Raw genomic sequence first — 27,135 nt, 5'->3', positions numbered from 1 at the left:
TGGGTCACTGAAACACAGTAGAAGGTTTATTGAAACTACTTAGAAGAAAACCTTCTAGGCTTATTCCTGCAAATCTTGTGAAATATACACGCTTGCCTTGAATGTACTACATATATTCATTTTAAAGGCCATACGTCTGCTATACGGATGTCAGAGCCAGTCATTGCTGTCCTCTTGTTCAGGTTCTGCTGCATTTGCTTTTGCTTTAGAACTCAGCACCCAAAATCCAGAGGAAAGGCAGAACAGGCCCCGGCTGGAACAGGCCGATGTCTGTTGCAGTTTTACCTTGTCTTCTGAGTTATGTAACAAAAGCTTCATAGAGTAAAGAGCTAAGTTTTGGACCTTCCAAGACCCCCAGAGAAATATGACCCCCAAACTACTCCCAAAAATAATACTGTGATAACGAGACGCGAGGAGAAGTCGTGAGTCTTTGTCGTAAATAATCCATTGTGAAATCCGTTCCTTCAATATGACACGTTTTTGGATGGACACTCGGCCCCCGATCTTGATAAAGACTCTTCAGTGTTGACGATGTGTTTAGAAGTTCATGTTTAAGGAAAACAAACTTCAGACAGTGTAGAGCACATGGTCTACCAGTCGATCTTTATTACTCGTTTACTTTTGACATTCCCAGCCCACACTCTGCATGATGGAATAGAAAAGCAATGTGACAGATTTACTCCTTCCCATATCAATATTGGGGCAGCCTGCGCAAACCTCTTTTGTGTTTTCCTGGACTATGGACGTACGCACAGATGTGACACGTATGATAGAACTTATGTTGTTTGCAAACCCTCACCCCAACCCATGTTTACTTGCCGTCTACCAGCCAGGCATCCACCTGACAGCGGCCTGGCCGGCTCTGGATCTGTTAGGTTTAGGCTGAAGACAAATTTCCTCTCCTAACATAGACTGTGATTCGAAGCAACAGTGGGGAACTTCATGTCGCTGCCAGTGGGGAAATTCCAACCAAGTTATGGCTAAGCAGGCTGTGTTTATTGGCACATTGACCGACATTCAGATGATGTTGTGTAGAAATTGCACTGACTATACATGCAAGTCACACCCGTATGCAAGTGAAATTTCTTTAGCGTTCCGTTTATCTGCTTTTTATTTCATTTAGTAATGTTAAAAAGTTCTGGAGACGTACTTTGTTCCGCGTTTCTTGTTCCATATTCTATGTAGTCACTTACATACTGTATTAGAGGTTGTGAATTTTCAGGAAGACTCAATGTGTATCGCACACTGATTTCCAGTCCTTCACTCGAATGCCCTAGTTCACAAAGGGGCCAGTTACCTTATACTCATTTCCTTCACAGCACCCTAGGAGCAATCCCCTTCCATGGGTCCAGTTTCCCTTTGTATAAGTAGTGAAACATGCCATCCGTTGTCTGCAGTTCCTGTCCCTAATCCCTTCCCTGGATCATAAACCACATCCCGGAGCACCTGATACCCCCCCATCACCCCAGAAGATCTGTCCATGACCAAAATGCCTCCTGGAAGGGGTCGACAGCGACCTCACCACGTCAGGCTCCCGTCGGGCAGTCGTGTGGAGCTGGCCTGTTTTTCAGCCCCTGTGTAACTGCCGTGCCGTTCAGGGAATCAGAGGGCCCGCTCAAAGATGTGTGAATTATAGAAAAGGGGCCCTTATTACTTCATCTCATTCCGGGAGAAGCCTGTGCGGAAAAGAACAAAAATATATAGGAATCCAGGGAAAAGATTAATAGCCCTTAGATATGTGGCCTGGTTAGGCTTAATGTGGTGATAATGGCATTATTCAGAGGACCCAGGGCAGGACCACAGTCACAGCGTGCTTCAAACTTGCCAAAGTTCATAAAAATTTCCCTTTTTATTATTGTCAGATGCCCACAAATATTTACAATCTTCTCTTTCTCTGTGGGTAGTTTGAAATGATAATGTGATGCTAAATAATGTATGTTTTTCTTGTTTTCCTTTTGTAGTCATGCCACTGTGTTGATGGTAATGCCGTGATCTTGCATAAACGCCTTTGACTGATATGCCTCTGTGCTCTACGATGTCCCTCAGGGCCTGCACACGGGTCCCTTCAGTTTCTCTCCAGCCAGGAAGCACACATCTGCAAGTCATATTGTTCAGCCCCACCAAAATCTGGGCACCCACGCACACCATCAGAACATTCTAGAGTTCTCAGCTCAAAATCCCAGTTTCTTTATTTTTTTAACGCTCCCACTTGTGTCTGTCTTGTTCTTGCAGCTTACGCGGTGATCGCACACGGCCAGGTTGAGTGTCCCAAGGGCTACAAGAGGATGAACATAACCCATTGTCAAGGTGAGAAAGGCCACAACGAAAGTGTGCTTCCCGTTTCCTTCCATTCTACAATTGTGCTTGTATCTTGAATGAAATGAGAGCTTCCTGTTTGTTTCACTCTCATTGGCTGTTAGGGTTGCTAAAATTAGATCAAAAGTGTCTCTTCAAAGTGCCATTCATTTAAGGCAACGTACCACTCCTCTAGCATAGGTCAAAGAGAGTATGGCACAGTATTGTCCTTCTCTTTCCCCATAACGTGACAAGACCTGCTGTGACAAATTAGATCTGTCATGTACTGACTGGTAAACAGGGAGGTAATCTGACACTAACTAATGTTCCAACTGTTCTCTATCTCTTATTGCAGCACAAATAATATTTATTTCCTCCCAAGCCAGTTGCCCCTAAAACGAATGCATTTTGGTATAAAGGTTAATGTTGTCGTGAGTGCGTGCGGCAGTTCAATCTCAGTTCATAGCATTTAAATGTCCAACTTCAACTATTCCTGTTGTTTATTCAGTCGCTTCACTTGATGCGCTTTAGTAAACAAGAGAACCAAGGGGACTTGTGCCAGTTAGGTTTTTTTGGGAGGTATATACATGAATCATCCCCCCCCCCCTTAGTTGCAGTAGCTCAAATTGTAACCGTGTGATACCACATCTGTGACTTTGGCCTTTAGTCTGTTTGTAAAGCAATATAAGCTGTTCTCAGTATCCATATTTTTTAGTCTACCTCAAGAATATAACCTTTGTAGCACCAATAAAAGTATTTCAAGCTAAGTCCTTTAGGAACAGCTGTTAAGTATGCCCAGGGTCAGAGTTTAGCTACCTGTGGTCCCTTGGCTTAGAATGTTAAATATGCTTTGGGGAAATGACTAGGAAATGATAAGGCGGACAGTATATGGAGTTTTTGTACCATTTAGAAGGCTTGGACTGTAGTTGTGACTACAAGCTTTTGAAGACTTGGAAGGTTTGGAATAGTGAAAGAGGGGATGCAGTAATTTCAAATTAGTCAGCAATTTTCTTGCGAAATTCAATTATCATCAAGCCCAGCAAAAGCGGAGATTTTTGCAGTAGGTTAGTCAGGTTGAAAATTGTCAGAATCCAGAAAAATGTTAGTTAACACTTTGCATGACTCACTAGACTTGTTAAATGCACTTTTAACTTGTTATTATTTAAAATCTTATTTAAATATTAATCCTACCATAGGATAATTTTGCTCTCTGTGGGAAAACATGTTGTTCCCCAAAAAAAAAAAACTGAACAAAAAATATGTTCCTGGCAGCACTGAGCGACCAGCACATCCCTCGTGAATGGAAGTACACGCCGTTGACTTGTTTCTCTAATGCTTCACACAGAATCAAGAACACCCTAGTGAAACATAATAAAATAACACTTGCCAAAATCTGCTCTGAACATGGCTGTCATCGTTCCCTGTTTGCATGGGAATGGCAGAGCACAGATACTGGGCTTCCTGTAGTTGAACGCCGTTTGGAAAAATAGCAAATCCCAGTGGCCATGATAATTCAGTTGCCGTTCAACGCATGTGTTCAGGACTTTGTAGTGTAGGGTTGGTCACGAGGATGCTTTGGCTTGGATTCTTAGAACTGTCATGGAGTTGATCTTACTAACTTCAGCTTAGGAAGGAATGCAGTATGTTTGTTTATTATTGTTGCCAGGAATCAAAACTATTGTGGTCGAGTGAAGTGGTGGAAAAAAGTGGAGAGTGGATGTTCCCATTTCACATTCAGTCCTTGAATCGCAAACTGCTGGTTCAGAATCCAGTCGAGGTCATAACACCTGAAGCCACAGCTTGAGCATTTACATCTTATATCCATGATGTCACGTACCACTCCTTTAATGCCCACTCAATTGAAAAAAGCTGGATTGCATTCTATGTTGAATAGCATCCAAAAATTGAACGGTCAATTCTTTTATCTAAGCCATGCAATTTCTATTAATACCTACATAGTATTACCACATTATGGTGTGTCATCCCTTAAAAGTAGATTACAATACACCCCTCATTCTAAGAATGAAAACTGGAAACAGTCTTAGCAGCAGTAGTTTATAGACATACTTATCAACAGGCATGAGACAACATATATATCTCATAACTTCAGTTAACTGACACTTCCATTTAACCGACGAGCGTTAACTCAGGCTTTCAAACTCATTCGACATTTCGGTTATGAATCTCTAGGGGAACTCTCTGTTGACTAATTTGATGCCTTACAATTTGAACCCCGTGAACTGAGCAGAGGGTACCAGTTCATTCCCAGTGGAACTTCTAGTTGACATTCCAGCAGGTTGAAGCATCTTTAATTTCTCTTAACTCTATGTTCATGTCTCTGTTCAGTGATCATTATTCCTTTCATTGGCGTGACTTGGCCTTAAATATCGTCACCAGTTCTCCTGATGGTGACATCACCATCTTGAAGTGTTGATTCTGTATTACTCAGTTCTTTTAGCAAAGCCGTTCTGTGCAGCATAGTTCACCATCTGTGAAAGCAGCATGAAAGAAGCTTGTTCTTTAGGAGTTTTCCCTAAGTGCTCCGAAGGGGATTGGTTAGTGGCGTGGTGATGGGTAACTCTTCTCAAAAAAAATTCTCAAGAACTTGTAAGACTCTTGTTTCAAGGACCTACCTTTCTTTATTGCTGTGATGATTGCTTTGGTGAGGGTCCTGTTGAAACATTCAACTTGGAATGAAGTGCCATAGTCCAGTTCGACTTTGTCTAGCATGCTGGCTGTAGATTACATTTTGTCTAGAATAAGAATGAATGTGCTTGCAGAGGTAGACAGCATTTCCACGAATGGGAATCTGAAGTGATTGTTAAGATTTACTAGGAGACAGTCACCTGATGGCAAAGATCTGTTGTTCCTGAGGTAACTCCAGCATCTGAAGACGTTGGTGTTCTGTCTTCTGTGTGGATGACTGATAGGGAATGCAATGGGAGATCATTTTCTCAGCCAGTTTGTTTATACCCAGAAACCAGGTTTTCTCTCTAAGCAGCTGGATTTATCAATGCCCTCGTGGCCTTCATGAGTGCTCAGACCTGGAGTGCTTTAGACCAGACTAGTCTGATTTCTGTGAGAATATGACTGCCATCTTCAACAGCTGTGAGCTCAGGCCTCACACTGTAGATGCTCAAAATTAAGTTGACGTTCAAATCAAAATGACAAGACTCCTATTAAATACATGCAAAATATGAGCACCCAGTGTTGCTGAATGATCATAACCAAAGGATAGATGATGAAGACTGAGCAGTGAAGTGCTCAGATGAGTTAGTTCAGGTGTTCCTGGAAAAGGAGCTCTGGAGCTGACCGGATGCGGATGGGTATCTAATTTCATCATGTTCTTGGAGTGGCCTGTGTTATGTCTGAGAAAAGGTTGTGCAGGGTGTTCCAGTCCCCAGAACGAATCATCTTAACTAATTTTATAAAAATGAGTCATTCAGCGTCTCTGTTTTGACCTCTTGCAGCTTCAGTGCCTCAGGAATTGCATCAGCTACAATGGACTGGATGTGTCTCTCAGAGTCAACATCATTTAGGATCAGAGAAGAACAAAGTTTCTGGGGAATGTGACATGGGTTAGATTTTTCTTTTCTGTGGATTGCTTTAAACTGATAGGGTTTCAACCTAAGCATTCATTGTCCAGTCCCTGCAATAGGCTTGACTTTGGCTACACTGAATTTGAGGTCCAGGACCTTTTAGTTGGTGATCAAGTTGAGCAGACATAGAGGTAAAAGTGGTCAAAACTTTATGCTATATCCAGAGCTTTCCTCACATTTTCGGAGAATCTTTGCTTTATTGCGCAATGCATGCATAGGCTACTATGTGTGTGTGCTGTTTGACTCATCTGTCCGCACTTTAATGGCTTTGAGGCGTACTGGACCTGCATTGCTCAACCAGTTCTTTCATTTTGTTTGATGCCTTATTTTGTTTGGGTTGCTATACCCCCCCCCCCCCCACGCCTTTCTTCGTAAGTTCACATTATTATTATGGCACAAGAAGGAATAAAGCATGCTCTGGCTATACCAAGCAGGCTATAGACTTTACTTGGGTTCTATGGGAAAATGCCATCTCTGGAAGAGATGTACATGTAGAACTCTAGGGATGATGGAATTCACACTTCTAATTATTGATCATTAGATTATGAGCATTAATACCTTGGAAGAAAGCATCCACTCTGCTCTGCTACCTTGTAGTGTGGAGCCTAACACTCGGATGTCATTATTAAAACTTTGTTACGCGTGAGGTTTCTGGCTGGTCATGTTGATGGACCACCCTGATGGGTAAATGTACCCCCAAATATTTGACGTGTTGTATTGTTTATCTCGTTAGTAGGTAAGTCTTGCCTTCAGTGTTTAGTGGGCTAATCTTTTCTTTATGATTTGGCCACTATCAGTTTTTTTTGCTGCCTATGTTTCATGTCAGATGCCTGAGACACGTTTCTGCTTGGGAGAATTTTCAGTTTCATGGTTAACTCATGTTATGTTCTCCTCCTGAGGGCATGTGCATGAACGGCTTAGTGTTATTTGACACTATATTTCTCTGTCTATGTCAGCAAACTAACAGCTTCAGGTGAGCCGTCATAGAGGTTATGGCGGTATCAACAAGCTTTCCAGGATTTTGCCTGGCTTGACAAAACATGAATATCTCACATTCAGTATTACAAATTGGAGTAGTCTGCAAGTAATTTTACTGCTTTAGCATAATCATCAACTTTATCCAGAAATGTTTCAAAAATGTCTTGAACTTGCGTACCAGCATAATATAGAAACAGGGTTCATGCTCGTCAGGTTTAGCAAATTTAGTCATAATAGCTCTTACAGTAATGTAGCTTTCACTCTGCTCACTTGCCAGCACATTTCCACATGGTCAAAGTCTGGCATCGTTGATGTGCGAGAATGGTTTTCTTTGCTATGTCTCAGCAGTCTCTTACCATAGTAATGTTTCAGAAGGTCAAAAGTGTTTTACTGTAATCCCCATCACCAGTGTAATAACTAAATTGCTTTACTCAATTTGAATACAATTGAACGATATCCAGGAATACAAGTCAGTAGTTATTTTTCTCACTCTGTTAAATCTGTAGTAACACATACAGAACTCTGCTGCATGACATTGCATCATCTTTTAGGGGTACAACTCAAAACTCTACATCTACCAGACAGATGTGGGAAACGGCAGTCAGTACTTAATGTTTGTTTTCCTCCCAGACGGCCCTTTTATGCATTGAATAAAGAGCAAAGTGCTTTCGTCTGAGTGTTTCCCAGCTGGGCTCTGTCATAAACTGGCTCTGTGCAGACGGTATATACACCCAAACTTATTTGGCTTTCACGTTATGTTATTTTTAACAGAAATGGAGCATTTTGCTTTACTCCCCAACGAGCGGCATTCAATGCTATGCCGCCCCGGCAGGAATTACCGAAAATTCCCACCGTGAAGAAGACTTATGAATTATGATTCTGCAGGATCCTGCGGATACCTGTTCAACTGGAGCTCTGCAAGCTCCTGTGCAGGCAGTCGGGGTGCCAGGCCAGGGACAGATGGGGAACGAACGGGGCAAAATGTGCTTGAACAAAGGGGGCAAAGTGCTCTGTAATTAATCCAAACTCTGGCCTACCAAGGTCTTTCCAAAGAACTTCGCTCATAGTTTGGCATGCCCCATGCAACCACCCATGCATGTGGCTTAGCACGCCTTCTGACAGATATCCATTGGCCCCCACCCCAAAGTATAGTTGACCCGGACCAACTGAGAAGAATGGAAAGGTAAATCCTGTAGGTGTGTCTGACCTTTGATCGGACTCACCGAAGCAGCCGTCAGTTGATAGTTCTCTCAGTCTGCAGAGACAAAGACATTTACTGGCCTTAGTACGACAGGGAAGAGAGATGGGCTGCTCATCTATGTATTTGTTACCTGACAGGCTTACAAGCAGCCAAGCTTGTAATTACGAAATGCGCCAGCTCAACAGACGATTATAATTCCCATGAACAGCTGGTGAGACGCCACAGAACCACAGCTGGAGTCAAATTTACTGGTTTAACCTGGCATTCCAGGTTGAACGCTGAGTACCTGCCTGTCCTTTCTATCAGATTATGCGTCTTTCCTTTCTGCTTCATGCAGGCTGCTTTTTTCAATCTCCCATCAGAATGAGTTTCCTTGTTGACGGGGACATTTTTAATGTTTCCCCATTTCAAAGGAGTGCCCTGGCATGCCAACTCAGGGTGTATTAATTCAGAGCGATCCGCCTTATCCTTTCAAGATGTTCCCTTTCCCTGTACCTTGTATTTTAGGGCCCCGAGAACTGACCCAACAGCTTTGTACAATATTCACTAACTGGCTTCTATAGTCCATTCTCCCAGAGCTGCGTGCCTAGAATTATTTTTAATTTGGGCCCTCAGAAGAGAGGCCAAGTCTGCAGTAACTGATTATTACACGATTCTGTCCTCATTATCAGAACAGTCGTGTCCCTGCCAAGGAATGACTTGGACTTTCCCCCCCACCAAAGGCGCTGCACAGTGGGAAAAGGGGGGTGTTTGGTCATTTCCTGTGGCTCAGAGAAGAGACATGATTCACACCCTCACCTTCCTTGCCTGGACGCTTGCTGGGGAAGCAGATAAGATGGCACAGTGCCGGCCCACCCCCGTCAGGCCAGACACCACTGCCCCCCCCACCCCATCCCCCACCCCCCCCCACCCACTGACTGTTCTCCAAAGTGAAACTGCTCCCCACGGTTTACAACACTCTGGTTTGGGATCAACAGAATGACCGTGAATCTAGACTAGTCATGAAGTGGAGCAGTAGCCTCAACAACAGACGGATTTCACCTCCTTGCATGCTGCCCCCACGTGTTCCTCATCCACGCTAAAGCGTGTGGGATTTTCCCACACGGAGATAATCTGTCATAAAACTGTTGCGAAGGGCTGAGTCGGGACCTTTGGGCAACAGGCAACATGCTTCAGATTAAGGGCTGTTTCTGTCGCTTTGTAAATAGGAGCAAACCCTCATTGTCCAGAACACCACGATCTGGACTGTAGGTTTGTTACCGATTCAGGACACGAAATAATAACTGCCTGTGTTTTTTAAGTGAGCTTAAAACCGAATTAACCAAAGTGCCATTCTAATCTTATACAAGTGAAATCCAGATTAGTTGTCTTAATGGATTGCCAGACGTTGTGTATACAAAGGCCTTAATCTTTTAGTGGTGTTTGTGCGTGTGATTATTTAAAGTCGAGCTGCTAATTTGGCAAAAGAAGAAAAACAGCCGTTTGTTGCCCGGGAGTCATGTGAAGCACTTAGAATGTCAATTCCAGCACATGTTCAGGAACTGGGCTGGAGATATTGGCACGTCTCATCAGATCATGGTAACAATGCATTTGAAAGTAGTGATTAGTGTTCTGGCCAATTTAAAACTCACTCTTATTCACCCTTTAATTCGTACAAGTGTTTCCCCTGAAACTTTCTCCATGGAGAGAAACATGGGTATTAGTGTTGTTAGTGTTGTACTTGGGTCATTGCAGGGGGGAGGGGGGGTGAATAAGATATTATTCACAACATCGACCATAATACCGGACCTGGTACCCCTGGCAGCTGTTTTTTTATGTGTTTCTTTTCTGTGCCATCCAAGACTGGAAGTTGGATAATAATGAGGGTATTTTCAGAGATTCAGAGAAATGGACCTCATGCTCAGTTCCTGGGGGGTCGGGGGGGGCCTCCCTGAGCTGCTGATAAGCGTGCCGGCACACGCCAAGGGAGCAGAGCCTCAGCCGCGGAAATGTCTGTGGTTCTGCTGCCCCCACTGTCATCCCATTTTTACGCCCAGCACTAATATTTTTATATGTTTGGGGGGGGGGGGTCCCTAGCCACCACCCGCTGCCTCCCAAACTCCCCAGTGTACACGCGCACGCGTGCTTCTTGTATTTCTGCCTTTGCAGGGAATTCCCATTGACTCTCAGATTAACGCGATTAATGACTCCCAACCCCCCAGCCCCCTTGCCACAGCAAAACCGAATACAGACGCTGAGTAATAACAGGCTGAAAGTTTGCAGGCCGTTGCCCTATTAAAAAGCAGAGAATTAAGCTTCAAAAAAAATTCCCACAGCATCTGGTTATCGCCAGCTGTTCTTTCAAAGGGGGCGTTTTCATCTCCCCTGCAAGGCCACCAGAGACTTGAATGCATAAACACAAACAAACGTGTTTATCGGGCCTAGCTGCCGTGTAATCTACCACTGTTACTCACCCCTGCGCTTCACTTTTTCCATGAAGGGAGGCCGACCGGCCCGATCCGGTCCACTTTGCTGATTAATGACCAACGGGAAAGTCTGTGATGGCAGCCTGCTGGGTGTCGTGGCTTTAGGTGGGGGGGGGGGAGTAATGATTCAGTTTGTTTTGGTCCATGGGAGGGTGTAAAAACAAGTCCTGCTCTGTCCGCCAGGCTCCTCCGTCCAGGTCCATTATCACCTTCGTCACCCCCTCCCCACACCCATCTTTGTTCACCGACTCCAAACAGATAAATAAAACAATGTCTCAGACCGCAGAGTGTGGCAAATGGAAGGATCACGCAGGAAACAAGCTTTGCAGAGGCCTTTATGTAAGTAGGCCAGCCTGAAGAGGCCTTCGTCATCTGTGCAGGATTATATTCTAGAAAGCATAAGCTTTAATCTAAAGCATATAGTTGCACGCACCCCCCATCTCAAGCCCCACAACCGATGTGCCTTTCATCATTTGGTGGAATGCATGCTAAGAATAGATGGCATTTTCCCCGTGCTTTTTTAATTATCTTATTACATGTCTGCAGGAATGCTATTGTTTATTCCGAAAGAAGGATGCCATTGTTAGGCTGTCAGCATCCTGATTTACGTGGACGATAAGTCGGTGCTGGTGGCAGCCTCGTGCTGTTCTGGTCCCTCTTCGCGGGTTTGTGGCACGCAGCGATGGGCCTGACCCCCACCCCACTCTACCCCCCCCCGATGCTGATTAACCTTTTGAAAACATCCTAAAATTGAGCTTTGGCCTGGTGTTTCTCTTTTGGGTATGCGTGAATGAAGCTGCGGTTTTGGATATCTCTGGGTCTGGGGTCATGTTCGGCCCAAATCCCTACCTGCGTTTCACCAGTTTGGTTTATGCAGTGTCAGTACTAAAACAATCCTAACAGTCTGCCTCAGTATTTTCTTGGGGGCGGGGAGAGGGGTGTCAACACCGCTGGTTGGCACAACACAGAAAGCAAAAGACACATCACCTTTGTTTCCACAATATGTCAAACTCATTCGGCACCACGCAGATAGCAACAACACCTATGAAACACAAGAAAGCAGTTCAGGAACAGATGAGTTTAATGTATAAATTTCTCTCTAGATCTCCTGGTTTATGGCCATACTAACAGTACAAGCTAATGCCAATATAATAAAACTAGACTCACCTTTAAAACAGCTGAACCCGGTGACTTGAAGTGTTGAATTGCCTCAGAGTAATATCCTTCCAGTCATTACTGCACTTGTTTGTCTCCAAGGCCAGTTGTACCGACCGGGCTTTCGTTATGCACGGTGAAAAAAATGTTGTGTAATAAAAATTAATTCTGTGTAGCAACCTGGCACTGATGTCTGCAGTGTCCTCAGGTGCTGCAGAGTCCTGCCTCCTGTCTGCTGGTGTACATGAGAAATCCATTTTCCTATGTCCATGACGGTCCATGACATCTTAAACGATTTAGGCGTGCAGTGCGTTGCGCTACAGAAGGGATACCCAGTTGATGGACATTTTAAACCCCCCCCCCTCGATCGGCGAAATCTGTCAAGGGGACAAGTTTATCATGTCTGTTATGGAATTCAGACCTCGGGGAAATTTTCTGAGTAACCCTGCCACAGCGGAGGCTCTCGAAGGATGTCTGCCCTCCCGCTTTGACGATGGGAATATTAACAAGTGCTGCGTGTTCACTCCGCAGATATTAACGAGTGTACGATGACGGGGATCTGCAAGAACGCCGAGTGCCTGAACACCAAGGGCAGCTACAGGTGTACGTGCAAGGCGGGATACATGCTGGATGCAGCACGCAGCCAATGTGTCTGTGAGTTTTCCTGCCAGTCTGTTTACAGCTTTTATTGTCTTTTTGTTCTTATTCCTATATGTCTTACTTTGTTTCATTCACTTTGTACAGCACAGCACTTTGATCAACCTTTGTTGTTGTAATTCTACTGTAACAAATTCGATTTGATACTATTGGTGCACATTGACACACACACACACTCACAACCACAGTCCCAGTCTTTATACAGGTCCTATTGTTGTTTTCACTGAAATTAACATCCTCCCAAATGGATGAAAATTCATCAACACTCTTACTTTCTTTTCCTCTTCTGAGGATGTCCCATAGTGTCAGGTTTTCAAGGGCGGACCACTTTTTCCTGTTGTTCGTCCTATCCTCCTCGTTGTTTGTGAACAGATGCACACATAAATGTAATTGTGTGGATTATTATATATTAAACACATGGTGTATGGTGTTACATGTACTGTATACCATGCGCGCAATCGCACGTGCACTTACCCCGTCGTCCGTGCACGTGCGTGAGGCTGTCCTCAGTGGAACTAGCCGATCACCCGTCTCCTTCTCCCACAGCGGACAAGGCCGTCTCAGAGATGCGGGATCTGTGCTATCGCTCGGCATTGTCGGACTCCTGCTCGCTGCCCCTGTCTCAGCACATCACCAAGCAAATCTGCTGCTGCAGCCGCGTGGGCAAGGCATGGGGTGCGGCCTGCGAGCGATGCCCCCTGCCTGACACAGGTACGCCCAGTCCGCCATTGACGGGTGCATGCACGCGGTTTGCCATACTTACCCTGCGTCACGCAGTGCTGTGATTCTAACTCGGGCACTTTTCAAGATGTTTCCAGGGATTTGAAGTAGAGGTCCATGCAGTTTTGCCACTCAGACACAAAGCAAGAGCCGCTTACTGTATGTGGCACCACCCCCCACCCCACCCTGTCCATGTATAAAAGTTGGGATGGCGGACAGTTCGGCGCCTGTTTACCCTGGAAGTGCCGCTGCCTGAGGTGGAAGGGGGCAGGGTAGCGCCCTACCCGGGGGGAATGGGACAGCTCATTATGCTGACAGCAGGTGCTGATGTTTTGACAGACTGAAGTTCTCCCATCTGTACAGTGATCTCCGGCATATTCTCAATGTTATACTTTGGAGAGCCAACAGACCACTCACTCAGCTCACAAGGTCACTTTGGGTGTAACTTTGACCTCCTTCTCTGTCTGTTCTTTGCATCCTGAAGTCAATCACATTAATGCTCGCATTCTGATTGAATCACGTTATGTTTTAATGTTCATCATTATTTTGGCTGCGAAGCCTACTTAAGTCTTGTAAAACACTTCACAGATGATCAAATATATTTGAGGTGGAATAAGACCAAAATAAAATAACCCTCCTCATCAGATGTCCCATTATGAGAGATGGGCCATTCTTGTCCTCAGACTAGGCCATAGAGACAGTTACCAGCAAAGGCCCGGCTAAAAGGAAAATAAAAAAAAAAGCAAAAAAATAGCCAAAAGAAACACAGAAAGGTTGGATCTCTGGAATCTTGCTGATCCTCAAAGCCTGTGGAACGAGCCCATTTTGTCTCTCAGGTCATTTTTGAAAAGCTGAAGTTCTGTAAATCACAAAGCACTTTGAACCACATCGGTCATGTGACCGATGATTGGCCCACCTTGGGGGCAACCGAACAGCTGGCGGCTAAGGGATGTCCCATGACTCCACCGTTTCTGAGGCGATTGGCAGCCATCGGAGCAGCGACTGTGCTCCCGCAGTTTCTCCCCCTTATCCGGCCATCGCCCATCATCTTTCAGATTGACGTTTATCGGAAACATTATAGCTTTAAACCAGAAGGAGGCGGTGCTGCATTTTCCCTCAGCTGCATTCTATTGGGTTCAAACGCAGTGATGTCACAGTTGATTTATTACAATGCGCTCATCCAATGTAAATATTTGAGAAACCCCCTCGCTCCAGGGTCACGCACTGGGTAGTCCCCTCCTCTCGGCCCTGGAGGTCTCTATGTGCCTCTAGTGCGTAATGCAGGGTTTAGTCTGTGCCTTTTGCATGATGGAGGAGTGCCAAACCTGCCTGAGTCACCCCGGGTCCCTCCCATAGCTCAGCTCCGGGTGCGAAAGGGAAGAGCCAGTTCACCACATGCTTCCTCCCTTGCCCCTTCCTGTGTTACCGTCAAAAAAGCCATGGAGACGGCTGACACATGCGGCCCGGTAATCAAGGATGAATTGCGGCATGCGGCGCATAATGCATTCACACGGTTACTGCGAGAAACCAGACAGCTGAGTGCTGCCTGGGCTTTCAGATGATTTCTTCCCCCTCAGACTCTGTGCTTTCCTTGCCTGCAGACCATTTTAAAGAGATCTGCCCTGCTGGCCATGGTTACACCTACTCCCGGTCCGACGTACAGATCTCCCTGCGGCAGTTGGAAGAGGAGGAGCTGCATCGGACCGGCCCCTCCCACCAACCCCGCCCCCATCATCCTCGCTATCATCATCCTCATCCTCCTCATCCTCCTCATCAGCACCTTCACCCAACCGCCGACGTTCACATCCAGGCCAAGCTGCCCGTACGATATCATGAAGGTAAACAAGGATGGAGACTCGCCTTCTCGCTCCAGACCTGGTATATGGATCCCAGTCAAAGTCTGGGCGCAATTTAGCTGCGGTGTGTCAACCTGACAGCAGACTCATACTCATTGTGTAATTAGCTGGTGAGTCAGGGCTCTGGTTTAATCTTCAGAGAGATGACTCTCTCCAAGTTCTGTGCAGGGATCATAAGTAGATGGATATTGATGGAGAGACTGAAACACAAAAAAATTTTAAAAAGTGAAACATTTTGACTCGTGCTTCAGAAATGTAATTATTTATTAATACCGAAACGTCACATAAATGTCCGCCGATATAAATCATCGTGCGCATCCTGAAAGTGCGTCTGGCTCCACAGCAGAGTCCGATCCAGAAAGTTCAAAAACATCTGCAACCTCGGATTTTCAGCAAAACCTTCTTATGATTTACATGCATGACATAATACATTGGCATCGGCAAAGAAAAATGATTTATAGAGTGGCTTTGTAAATATTTATGCTCGCATCTTTATCTGAAACTGCCACCCCCCCCATCTACGTGCATATTTTCATGTGGTGTGGGGAAAGTTCAGATCTTAATTCTGCTTTCGAGGCTTAAAGGATAAACATGCAATTAGCTGAGTTTTATTGAAAACAACGACCTTCAGATATATCCGTCCGCGTTGGGATTCCATTCTGCCAGGGAACCCGCTCAGTCCAAGGCCACATCCGAGTGACACCCAGTGACATCAGGCCTCGGGAGTATCGTCATAGAAACAGGAACGTCCGTGTCCCCTGGTGACCAAATAACATTCTCTCTCTCTCTTTATTGTGTCTTTGCAGATCTTGCGATTCTGATTCCAGTAAGTGCACTTTTTCCCATCTTGTCATCGTTGCGCTGAGGGCTTGTTAAGGTTTTCATCGGCTTCGCAGGAAGGCCTGATGGGCGAAGGCGGCCTGCTTGTTTCCCCGGCGCTGCCAGTGTGCTTGCCGGGCTCATTAAAGCATGCTCTTCTTTCTCAGCGGCACAGTTAAAAGTGGAACATCTGTCAGAAGCACATGTACCACAGCAGTAACCGTTCTGCCGTTTTGTTTTGTCAGCCCGCCTCAGTCACAGAGTCGCCGAGCTTTCCAGGTAACATCCTCTTGGCCGTAGTAGTTCCCTCTCTAACACTTTACGCTGTAACTTCCGAGAAGGTGCACGTTACGTTACATTATCTAGGGCTGTCAACATTTATCGTATTATGGCAGCCTCAGTGCCTTGTGAAACGAGGCTTATAAACCGTCATTCTCCAGATTAGTTTACCTCACTGATTTATTGCCGCTTTTTTGTATTTATGAAATACTGCAATTTAATTTCCATGGGGTTGGAGTGTCCCAGTGGGCTGGTACGATGCTGACTTGGTGTGTTAGTGAGGCTTGCTGCTTCTCCAGTAGATGTAGTGGAGAAGACCACCCTTCACTCACTGGTCAACGTGAGACCCGAGACAGAGGGCCGGGACACCGCACCCATCAACGTGGCCACTCAGGTCACCGGTAAGGGAATGCTGACACTGGTTGTGATTGACACAATAACAACATGAGTTTCGGCATCTTCTGAGCTTCACTCTCTGCTAAGACACACAAGGGCACCTAGGATTGAATCAGAATTAATCAAAACTCATATTAAATTTGCTTCCCGCCCACAGTCTCCACAAGTGGACATTTAGAACCAGCAGAGCTTCAGTTAAAGGACCATAAGATGTTGGCAATATACACACAGCTTCTGTCCTCACCTGTGCCTCCCCTTCTCCCCACCCAGATGTGGACAGGTGCTCCATCACACCAACCATCTGTGGACCTGGGCAGTGTGTCCCCATACAGACAGGCTATACCTGTTACTGCCACCCTGGCTACCAGCTGAACCCGCTGCAGACTCGTTGCATCGGTGAGAAAGGGGGACAGGCTTGGCTTGCAGAGCTTTTAATGCCATGTGTTTCCTACAATGCGTGGATGTAGGCTATTCCGGAAGTTCCGTGGGACTGATCCTTACATGAGACCGACATCCACAGTGTTCCAAAGTTCGGATGTGATGCTTAGATCACATGACCTCACTCCTTCACTCCTGTATCCAAGCTCTGTTATTCGAAACATGATTCTGGCTTTCCCGAACGGGTTAGCGGGTCGGAGAGCAGGGAGCTCTCCCAACCGATACATAATGCACACCCCGTTCTGTCTGCAGATGTGGACGAATGCAAGAACGACCCCTGCGAAGGCAAGGGACGCTGCGTGAACAGCTATGGGTCATACATCTGCCACTGTTACACAGGCTACAGTCAGGTCATCACCCAAAACAGGAAGTTCTGTCAAGGTAAGAGGTACAGGGGGTGCTGGGTAATGTAGTTCTCTTTAATTTGCCATGTCCTCTGTCAGGCTGCTGTGCTGCATGCCATAGGCGCCTTCCTTTCCTGAAAGGCTTGATGTAATAGCATAATGTTGAATAATTATACAGCTGCATACTTTGGGGGTTCTTAAGAATGACAGCCTTTCAGTCACACCCTGTCCATGATGCCACGGTTGATTATCCCAAGATTCCAGGTGTGCTGGTTTGTTTTGTTATAAAAGACCCTCAAAGCCAAAAATCTTACTAGTCTCTGCCAAGAGCGAGTCTCTCCCTGCATGATGTGTGTGAAGCCTTCGGAAATCCCCCGACGCCGTGGTATAGCGAGGCCGGCGGCCCCTGACTCCCTTCCTTGTTTTTGACTCCCTCCGCAGACGTAAACGAGTGCGACATGCCGAGCAGATGTCCAGGCGGCCGCTGCGTCAACACTGAGGGCTCCTACGCCTGCGAGTGCGACGCCGGCTATGCCCTGTCCAGGAGGGGGCAATGCGAGGGTGCGTCAGGCCTCCGTGCCGCGCATTTAGCATGCGAAGCCATTAAACCCTGGTATTTGTAAGCCACAAATACCCAGAGTTTGACTGGCTGCCCAGCCACAGAATAGCCTTTGTTTTAATTTCCCCTGGGGTCCTCGCCAGAGGGGGAAAACAAACAAGGAACCAACTGGAAGAGAGGCAGCCCTGAGCATGGAAGGCTAATGTAAGCCTAGTTAATATAATATTATTTCAGCTAGTGCTTGCTGTAATGGAATTTCCCCTCCCTCGGCTGCCCCCATCGCTGCCCCCGCTGGCCAGACGTGGACGAGTGCAGAAACCCTAGCGTCTGTCCGAGCGGGAAGTGCACCAACACACCGGGCTCCTTCCAGTGCCAGGATTGCGGAGCAGGATTCAGAGCCACCGGCGGCAAGTGCCTGGGTAAGGAGGTCTCCCCTGGAGACGAGATTCGTCTCTCTGTTTTTAATTTTTTGTTTGGGGGGTGCTAAGCCTCGTTGACCCTCTCGGCAGCCAGTGTGCATGTCTGAACTCCGCCGTCTGTGTACACCTAGCAAGCCTCGCCTCGCTGCTCAGCTTCCCGCCCCATTCGCGTGTTCTTCACGAAAACCGCTGCTCAAAGACTGAATTATGGAGGGAAGCGTGCTCCTCAGACCGTAATATAAGCTGTCAGTGATGTTTTTTCGGAGACGGTTCCTTTACAAATAATTAATCCATGGGTCAAGTGCATCTGCACCTCATCTCAGGCTCTGGGGCCCAAACCCACGTTGTTTCAACACCCCGGCTTTGTTATTGCTGATCTTTTCATATCTTTTGCCACCATAAAAAGGTTGTTTGTAATATTTCAATTTGGGAGAGTCAAAATATTTTTCCTTTGGCCGCGGCCTTAGACAAACGTGTTATCTTTGGATGTGTGCGGGCACCACAGTCGAGCCTAGCCAGGGGGTGCGGATTCAGTGCTGATATATGGGGAAGTGAACAAAAAAAATCAAGAGGCATTGAGAGGAGGGAAGTGTGGTGAGTCATGGGGGGGGGGGGTTTGTTCAAATGTCAGGAACAAAGATCATTTGAAGTATCAGTACTCTGCCACTCAATGCCTCGTTTTTTTAAGTCCATGCAATTGCTATACCGTTCCTTACCAAGTTGGTTATATGGTAACCGTATGTTACATGCACATGGTCCAACCTAGACTGCAAGAACAGCTCAGATATTCACAAATATGATCCATCACCAGGTCAGCGCTGGACTGAATCATTCGGGGCCAGCCAGAGTGAAGTGCTCCTCTAGATTGACTGATTAAGTTGTTTTCTATTGCCGTGATATTCCATAAAGTCCTTCCAAGTGACAGTACAGTGTTCCATCCATCCATCCATCCATCCATCCATCCATCTTATTACTGTGCAGGGCCATGGGGAACATGGAGTCTATGAACAGCCTTTTGGCATATTTTATATTTTCCAAAAATTTTCAATAAATATATAAACAAAGTGCTCCTTATAGCTAAAACTGGCTAAAGCGGGTGGGGGGGTGATATCAACTAAAGTGAAGTAGGGGGGTGGACCCAAGTGGGAAGGGGCAGATAGACCCAAGCAGGGGGCCATGCGATGAACTAAAGCGAGGGGGGTGGGTGGTGGACCCGAGTGGGAGGGGGCCATGAATAAAATGGGGGGGGTGGGGGGGGGGGCAGGGATAATGGATTCAAGTGGAACTGGGAAGTGCAGGACCTGAGCAGGAGAGTGGGAGGGGGCAATGGATCCAAACAGGATGGGGTTGATGGATTAAAGCAAGGGGGGGGGGGCGATGGAGTTTAGTGTGTGTGGGGGGGGGGCATGGACTAAAGCGAGGGGGGTGATGGACCCTAACGGGGTGGTGGTGATGAACTAAAACGAAGGAGGGCAATGAACCTGAGATGGGGGGGGGGGTAATGGACTTGGGTGGGGGCGATGAACCCGAGCGGTTAGGTATACTCAATCACAGAACTGAGGCCAGTGGGCCTCCATGAACCGGTGGCTTGTAAACGACACGTCTCTCCATCAGACTCCTCCCAGCTGGAAGGGTGTCACGAATGGGGGGGGGGGTAGATGGCCTGAATCTACGGCAGTGTAGCCAGCATAACAGTCGCCAACCTGCCTGTGGTGTGGTAAGTGATGCCCAGCCTGCTGCCAGCTGGATAAGGCACATCCTTAGGGCTCACGTCGTGTACAGGTGCCAGCAGACAGCGGGGCCTGGGGCCCCCGCAAGCCCGTCCCCATGCGGCCTTCTGTCAGACGTGCCTGTTCAGCCTCCCCCCCCCCAGATACTTGCACCGCCTAGCTTTCCACTGGCCTCCCAGCGCACGGCAGCAGGGTGGGGGACGCGGTCCGCCTTGGCGCCCGCCCTCCAGACTGTCACGGCCGTGCCGCTCCTTAACCGCGTTAGCTATACCTGCCTGGCGAGTGCCGCACCATAAAATGTGGCCCCTGCCCACCCGTCCTCCTCGCTGCATTTCGGGGAAAATCTTGTTTTTCTTTCTTGAGTGTTCAGTACAAACACAATTATTTTCACATCTTTTTTTAAATGATTTCTGGCCCACAGTATGATGTGGGGAAAAGAATAAGTGCTTGGGGGGGTTGCATGCATCCTGTTTCAGCCCCGGGGATCGCTGCGGCGCCGTTCTCCGGGGCGGAGATCTCCTTGCGGCTCCCCCTGTGTCCGCTCTCACTGTGGGTCACTTGGATGGACTTGCTATCTGTCACCCGCTAGTCTCCTGCAATACAGTCTGCCATCAGTCTTTCCCTTTTGTCACTATCCTGAAATGCAGTGTCTGTCACCCCCCCCCCCCTCCAGATATAAACGAATGCCTGAGTCCAGGCGTGTGTGCCCATGGGAGGTGTGTCAACAAGGATGGCTCATATGAATGCATCTGCAATGTGGGCTTCGTGGCCGGCCTGGAAAGCAAGACCTGCCGAGGTAGAGATGGCGCGGAGAGACGCTGGAGTGACCGAGAGCTGAAGCGGTGTATCCGCCATAGCGTTGAAGATCCCTGTCTGTACTGCCAGAATTCCTCCACCAAGCTCTTGCTTATTGATTTAGGAAACTTATTTTAAACTCCAGTCTGAGCCTTGCAGTATATTTGCAAAGGAAATGGGGAATTATTTTTCACATTGAGGTTGGAGGGAGAATAATCTTTACTAAGTGTTTCTTGTTTTTTATTTCCTCCCTCACTCCCCCCTGTCTGTCGCTGCCACCCCCACCAGACAAGGACGAATGCCTGCTCCCAGAAATCTGCCCCCAGGGCAGTTGCGTCAACCTGGAAGGCTCCTACAGGTGCAGCTGTGACCTGGGGTACCAGCCCAGCCCTGATGGCAAAGCATGCGAAGGTAAGACAGCGGCACGATCGTCACGAAATGCATCTGCTGTGTCGGGCACTTGTCTGACTTCCTGTTGCATCACCCCCCCCTCCCCCACAGACATTGATGAGTGTGCGACGCGGAGCGTATGTCCTGCTGGCATATGCAAAAACACACAAGGGTCCTACCAATGCTCCAGCTGTGGGCCAGGCTTCACGCCCTCAGCGGATGGTCTCGTGTGCGAAGGTACGGTGGGGACAACAAAACATTGGCTTCACCTTTGAGGCGATCATCTTTGTAGACCTCACTTATAGTGAGCCATTCACGGCTTTTGGGCTTAGATGTTTCACACGAAGCTTATGCTTGGGGTTGAGCAGGTCAGTCACCATGAGATACTACTGCAAATACTAGAAGCGTGAGGGACTGGCTTGGGGTTTGGGATGAGAAGAATCCAAGAGCTCTACTTGGACATGCATCCTGACAAACGTGCCTGAACACTCCCACTTTGCCACAGACATTGATGAGTGCCTCACGGATGTCTGCCCGAATGGGATCTGCTTGAACTCCGAAGGCTATTACTCCTGCATCCCCTGCCCCTCGGGATACACAGTGTCTGCAGACCGGACAGTTTGTGAAGGTCAGTGCTCCCCTAGGTCTGGAATGGACTGGTAAAGAGTGGGTCTCTTTCTAACACCATGAAGCTGTTTCGATGCGTGATGCGTGTGTGTCCAATGCCTGCCCCCCCTCTCCCCCAAACTCCTTCCCCCACTGCTGACTCTGCTCCTCCACGACCCCCTACAGATGTTGACGAGTGCCAGGTTCCTGGGACGTGCCCTGCGGGCATCTGCGTCAACACAGAGGGCTCCTACTCCTGTGAGGGCTGCGCAGACGGCTATGCGTTATCGGCAGACGGACACAGCTGTGATGGTAACCAGTGATGGGGTCGGGGGTGAGGGGGGAGTCTCTTACAAATGTATCTTTGAGTTTCGGCATAGATTTCGGCCTGATTTGATTAGGGTATAAACAACAGTGCAGCATGGCCACTGCTTTCCCTGCTAGTGCTTAGCCTGCGTTGGCAATCGATTTAGCTACTAAATAACATTGAGTGACTGGAGATAGAGATCGGAAATATGACGTCTGTCTGCAGATGGGCCCCAGGAGTCTGTGCTCCCACATGCCGGCAGAATTAGTTTATCTTAATAGGAAAATTGCCGAAATCGAAGGCAGCTACTTGTCAGCTACTTGGCTGGGGACCCCCGTCCCCCCTGGGCAGAACCTGCGTGCTCTTGCTGACTATCTGTATGACTCCACCCCACCTCCTGGGTTGTAAACAGATTTGAGGACGTCAGCCGGCAGTTATGCGGTCCTGTGGGGCTTTATAGCCCATCCGGGAAGATTCCTGGAAAAACAGAACATAATCCTTCATAATCTTCTATGCAAAATGTTTCCATAGGCAATTTCAATTAAGAGCACAGTGATTCATAGTGATTTGTGGCCAATATAGCTGAACTTTCTCCCAATGACCTAGACTTCTTAATCACTTCTGAAACTCACCGTCCGTGACGACCTTTGCCCTTATTTTGTCAGATGAGAACTTTTGATTCCTAACTTGTTGGCACAAGAGAGGTGCCTCTCGATGTCTGGCCTCGGACCAGTAGATCCTTCACGTTTACTGGTCGATTTCCATCCTGTTCTCCATGGGAATTGTCTCTGTCCCACTGGGCAAGGACAACAGGTCACAACTCTCTGTACAGGGAACTGGCTTGCTGTTCCTGACAGGACAGGACCAGACATCAACAGTCTCCCCGCCTACTGTGCTGAGTTAGCCAGCTCATATGGCACCACATAGCTCACGTCAAAAAAGCCAGACAAACTGGGAATCTGGGCTGTTCTTTGGAGGCGTCGCCATGAAAACACAGACTAATGGGTCGGCTTGGACGCGATCAAACGCAGGAGAAAGAAGTTCTTTATGAGAGCTGTCAGCTCAGGCCGCCAAACAAATGAGCGCTGATTAATAAATGCGCCGAACTTCACAGTTTGTCTCTCTGGGGAGCAGGTATGTGGCAATGGGGATTGTCTCTCCACTGTGGAAATGTTGTTTTGGGGGGGGGGGGTGGTCGGCGCGGCTGGTATACAGGTGCAAAGGTGTCTGAATCATGAGACGACATCTCATCTGCAATGTTGTGGTTCCAGAAAACCCCCTCCCTGTCTCCCCCCCCCCTTTTGGCCTGCTGCCACTAAAAATATTGGAATTTAATTATCCTATAAATCAGATGCCTGGTATATTTTTGTAGTGTGTTTTTTTTTTTTTTTTTTGGGGGGGGGGGGTGGTTTACTACCTGCCGCTACCCAGGTTTACTGTAACCGTGGCACATTCCAGGACAGCAGAGGTAGCGGGCTGACTCGTTCCTCATTCCCGTATCACTCCGGGATGTTCCGGGATGAGCTGCCCTGTTTTCCCCGGTCGCTGAACCTACATCTGGGTTTTCGCTGAGGGATCTGGGGATGTTTGCGAATGCGCCGCTGTTTCCTGTTTTCTTTCTCTTCGGATGACTCGGGCTCAGCGTTCGCAGTGCTCCATGCGTCCTGGGGCTTTTTACAGAAGGTATTTGGGGCTCCAGACAGGAGGGGAAAGTGCTTACCTTCCTGATCTTTATGCACTTAAAGAGTTTAAACCTTCAGCTTAACAGAGCCCATTTTTTATACAGCTCCTTTCCCCAAGATATCTGTACCTGTTGCTTACAGAGGTGCCACTAGTACCTGGCCAAGGTGAAATCCCAGTGATTATTATTTTAACGAGGACCACCATGTCTATGTAACTCAGCGGTATAACTTTATAAATCTAACGTGCATTTCCCGGATCCCGAACGGAGTGCATTTTACCTTTCGTTATGATCACATATGAGGAATGAAGTGAGCCCCTACCACACTTTCCCCGAAAGGGGGTGCTCACACACCGGCCTCTCTTCCTCTCCCCAGACGTGGACGAATGTGCCGAAGATGACATGTGCCCCCGGGGACAGTGCCTCAACACGGACGGTTCCTTCCAGTGTGTGTGCAGCGCTGGTTTCGTCTTCTCTGTCACCACGCTGGACTGCCAAGGTAAACCCTCCTATCACCAGTCCCACCGTAGTGTCAGAAACCCCCCCTTGGAGAGGTTGGTTTGCCCCATGGTGAGACTCACTGACTTCTTCCCATACCACTGATTCTCAGGGAGGGAGGGTGATACAGTATGATGTGTGTGTCAGTGTATGTCTGCGTTCAGGTTAACTAGGAGCTATGGTGTGTGAAACATCTGATGGTCTGAGAACTTCCTTGGGTCCCTTTGCTGCCTCAGTGTGTGTCATGCCGGTGTGTGTGTCAGCACGAGGGTCCGAAATCGCCGCTTGAAAATTGCCCTTGATTGTATGCAGGAATCTCTGCGTCAGTGGTATAATATTTGGCGCCCCGCTCCTCTCTTTCTCCAAAAGGTCAATGATGAAACCAACTTAGCAGGATCGTCACCATGCTCAGAGTGACCGTTTACATTAACGGGCGGCTGGTCCTGACAGCTGAAAGGATCGCGATGTTGTCTGTCGGGTCCCAATGCGGCTGCGAATATGTCGGATTGTAAACAGCTGCCGGTCATTCCTGCTGCATTAGGGATTGCACATCTTCGTTTTTCTTGTACTTGTTAAAGTTGTTGATCGTGCCGTTCCAAGGGGTGGAGGGAGGGGGGGGGGGGGGGCGACCTAGACACCAGTGCCTATTGGTTCTGGGGCAGACAAATACATCATGCTTGTTCTAGGGCAAGTCGCAGTTCTGGAGCCATCACTAAAACTTCAGGCAGGGTAAAATCATCCATCTCCGGTCCGTGCTGCTGGTCACCATTCCCGTATTAGGCCTTCTGGGAATCCAGACACAGTCATGGGTAAGTGGGTCCCATTGCCCCTGTCTCCATGCCAGGCACTCTGGCACAGAAACCCCCCTGATGCTGTATGGAGGAGTGTATAAAGGACAGGCCTGTTTGGCCAGCCTGCTGACCTTGAGCCAGACTGTAAAGTCCGAAAAAAAAGCGTCTTCCCAGCCCCCGAGTCTCGCCGTCTTGCCGCCCCTGCCATGCACAATGGCCTCTTGTTTGCAAATATGGAAGGTATAGGGGAGATTCTCAAAAGCGCCGTGGTGCGTGGGGAGCCGGGCAGTTTGCCGCTTCCACCTCCAGGGGGCGTCTTGTCAGCTCCCCTCGTTTTCTTATCTCAGTCGGGCTCAGAGTCAATGGCTTTAAAGCGTAAAGGGGGAAAACCAAAGTTTGGTGTAGAGGGGGTTCCCCTGATTCCCCCCCCACTTCATCCTCGACGCTCTTGTAAATGATGGCTCTTGTAGGACAAGTGACGGGGGTCATAAATGGGAGATGGAGGGGAGGCCCGGCACCCTTAGTGCTTGTTTCCATGGTGCCCAGTATGGAGCCTGACTCCCCCAGCATGCTTTTCAGCAGGTGCTGGTCACTCCAGCTAGAGGGCTTCTGGGTACAAAGTGACAGATCTGTTAACCATAGGGAACCGGAGCATCTGCGGCTCCACGCCTCCTTGTGGCCAAATGAGCTAATGACTCTGTGCACAAAATGATCAGCAATGAAGTCTGTGTGTGTGTGTGTCTGTGTGTGTGTGTAGGAGGGGGGGACGCACCTTCGCACCCCACCAGTGTCCCTCCCATAGTCTGCTGCAGCCGTGATTTATCATACTCCGAGCCAGATGTAGTCACGTTGTTTTCAGAGCTGTCAGGAGCCATGTTCCCTCAGGCCACACACTGAATGTTTCCTGTCCACAAGAAAGGATCCCGCTCTGTATGTGTACTCCCCGAAGTGTCAGGTGGCCTGTGGGTCTAATCAAGGTCCAGCGTGCCGGGGGCACAGAACTGTCCGGTGGACAGACGCTGGGGCTTAATATGCCTCATAACCTCCTTCACCCTGATCGCCGTCTCATTGTGGAGCCGCAGGATTGCAGCATGTTGTACCTCATTTGTTTGCGACGGTGCCTTACCTTTCAACCCTGTCTTGTGGGTGGAACCGTAAACAAAAGCACCTTCTGCAGTGCTGCTGGATGAAATGCAGTGCAGTGCCCGGCTTCCACTGTTCCGCTCGCCTCCCACAGTGAGAGTCTGCCCCCCACCCCTCAAGCAGGTTTTTATTTCCCATGTGTCCCAATAACCCTCCTTGGTGTCTGTCATCAGGGTCCATCTTGGTGAGGATGGCAGTGTGGGCGCAATGAGACGGTACTTAGCGTTGCGGATGGGTGCTGACTTGCAGGGCTGCAGGTGTCGTACCAGCAGCCCAGCAGCTGTTTCCTATTCTTTCGGCTGTTCAGTGTCCCCCCCCCACCCCCACGTAACGTCAGACAGACAGGCGACACACATTTACCTGTGCCCAGCACTACTGTGCTTTGAAGTGCTTCTCAAAGGCAACCTGCAAGTTCTCTGTGAGAACATTGCGACACAAGATTTACACCCCCATCATCCCTGCTGCTGTCTCACTGCCAGTGACCTATGCTGTGACCCTACATCCAGCAGGGCAAAGGTCATACAGTGCCTGACGCTAACCTTTCATTACAGGAAGCGCTATCCTGTACTGGATGGGGGGGGGGGGGGGGGGGTTAGAGTCCCAGCCAGAACCCCTCCCTGGCTTTGGCTTAATATTTCTAACAGACGATAGATCCCTAAGCAAAACAGCACTTAGGAGAGCTGGGGAGGGTCTGGAAGCTGTGTGGTGTCTCCCTCACAAACACTGCCCCCCATGCTCAACTACTTCCTTTAAATACCTCCACATAGCTTGTATGATTCTTTCATTTTTCAGAGGGTTTTGATAAAAATGGACTGGCAAAATGACTGCTGTAAGCCCAAGTCCAGGCACAGTAGCTGCTTAGAAAGCCGAAATAGTTAACTAACAAATTAAAAACAAAGGATAAAAACATTACTTTGCTCAACTGGCAAAACCTAAAGGCGTGGTAATGGCGGAGCAGCCATTACGGTGAAGGCAGGAGGTGTGAGTACCTTTGTCGCATGTCGGCTTTGTAAA

General features: G+C 48.1%; 1 protein-coding gene across 1 annotated transcript in view; it reads left to right on the top strand.

Moving 5' to 3' along the window:
• LOC125707496 (latent-transforming growth factor beta-binding protein 2-like) overlaps window positions 1–27,135 on the top strand; it is a 53,263-nt gene that overhangs the window by 12,943 nt on the left and 13,185 nt on the right. The window contains exons 5-21 of the mRNA XM_048974707.1: window positions 2,233–2,307; window positions 12,225–12,347; window positions 12,897–13,061; window positions 14,672–14,908; window positions 15,733–15,752; window positions 15,991–16,024; window positions 16,324–16,425; window positions 16,691–16,816; window positions 17,111–17,239; window positions 17,644–17,763; window positions 18,061–18,180; window positions 20,584–20,706; window positions 20,994–21,116; window positions 21,207–21,332; window positions 21,601–21,723; window positions 21,888–22,013; window positions 24,066–24,188. Of these exons, the coding sequence (XP_048830664.1) occupies window positions 2,233–2,307; window positions 12,225–12,347; window positions 12,897–13,061; window positions 14,672–14,908; window positions 15,733–15,752; window positions 15,991–16,024; window positions 16,324–16,425; window positions 16,691–16,816; window positions 17,111–17,239; window positions 17,644–17,763; window positions 18,061–18,180; window positions 20,584–20,706; window positions 20,994–21,116; window positions 21,207–21,332; window positions 21,601–21,723; window positions 21,888–22,013; window positions 24,066–24,188 (1,995 nt within the window). The remainder of the gene's footprint in view (window positions 1–2,232; window positions 2,308–12,224; window positions 12,348–12,896; window positions 13,062–14,671; window positions 14,909–15,732; window positions 15,753–15,990; window positions 16,025–16,323; window positions 16,426–16,690; window positions 16,817–17,110; window positions 17,240–17,643; window positions 17,764–18,060; window positions 18,181–20,583; window positions 20,707–20,993; window positions 21,117–21,206; window positions 21,333–21,600; window positions 21,724–21,887; window positions 22,014–24,065; window positions 24,189–27,135) is intronic.

Source organism: Brienomyrus brachyistius, chromosome 14 (genome assembly GCF_023856365.1).
Source record: "Brienomyrus brachyistius isolate T26 chromosome 14, BBRACH_0.4, whole genome shotgun sequence".
Classification (NCBI taxonomy): domain Eukaryota; kingdom Metazoa; phylum Chordata; class Actinopteri; order Osteoglossiformes; family Mormyridae; genus Brienomyrus; species Brienomyrus brachyistius.
The sequence above is the reverse complement of the archived record's forward strand: the minus strand, read 5'-3'. Positions and strand labels throughout refer to the sequence as shown.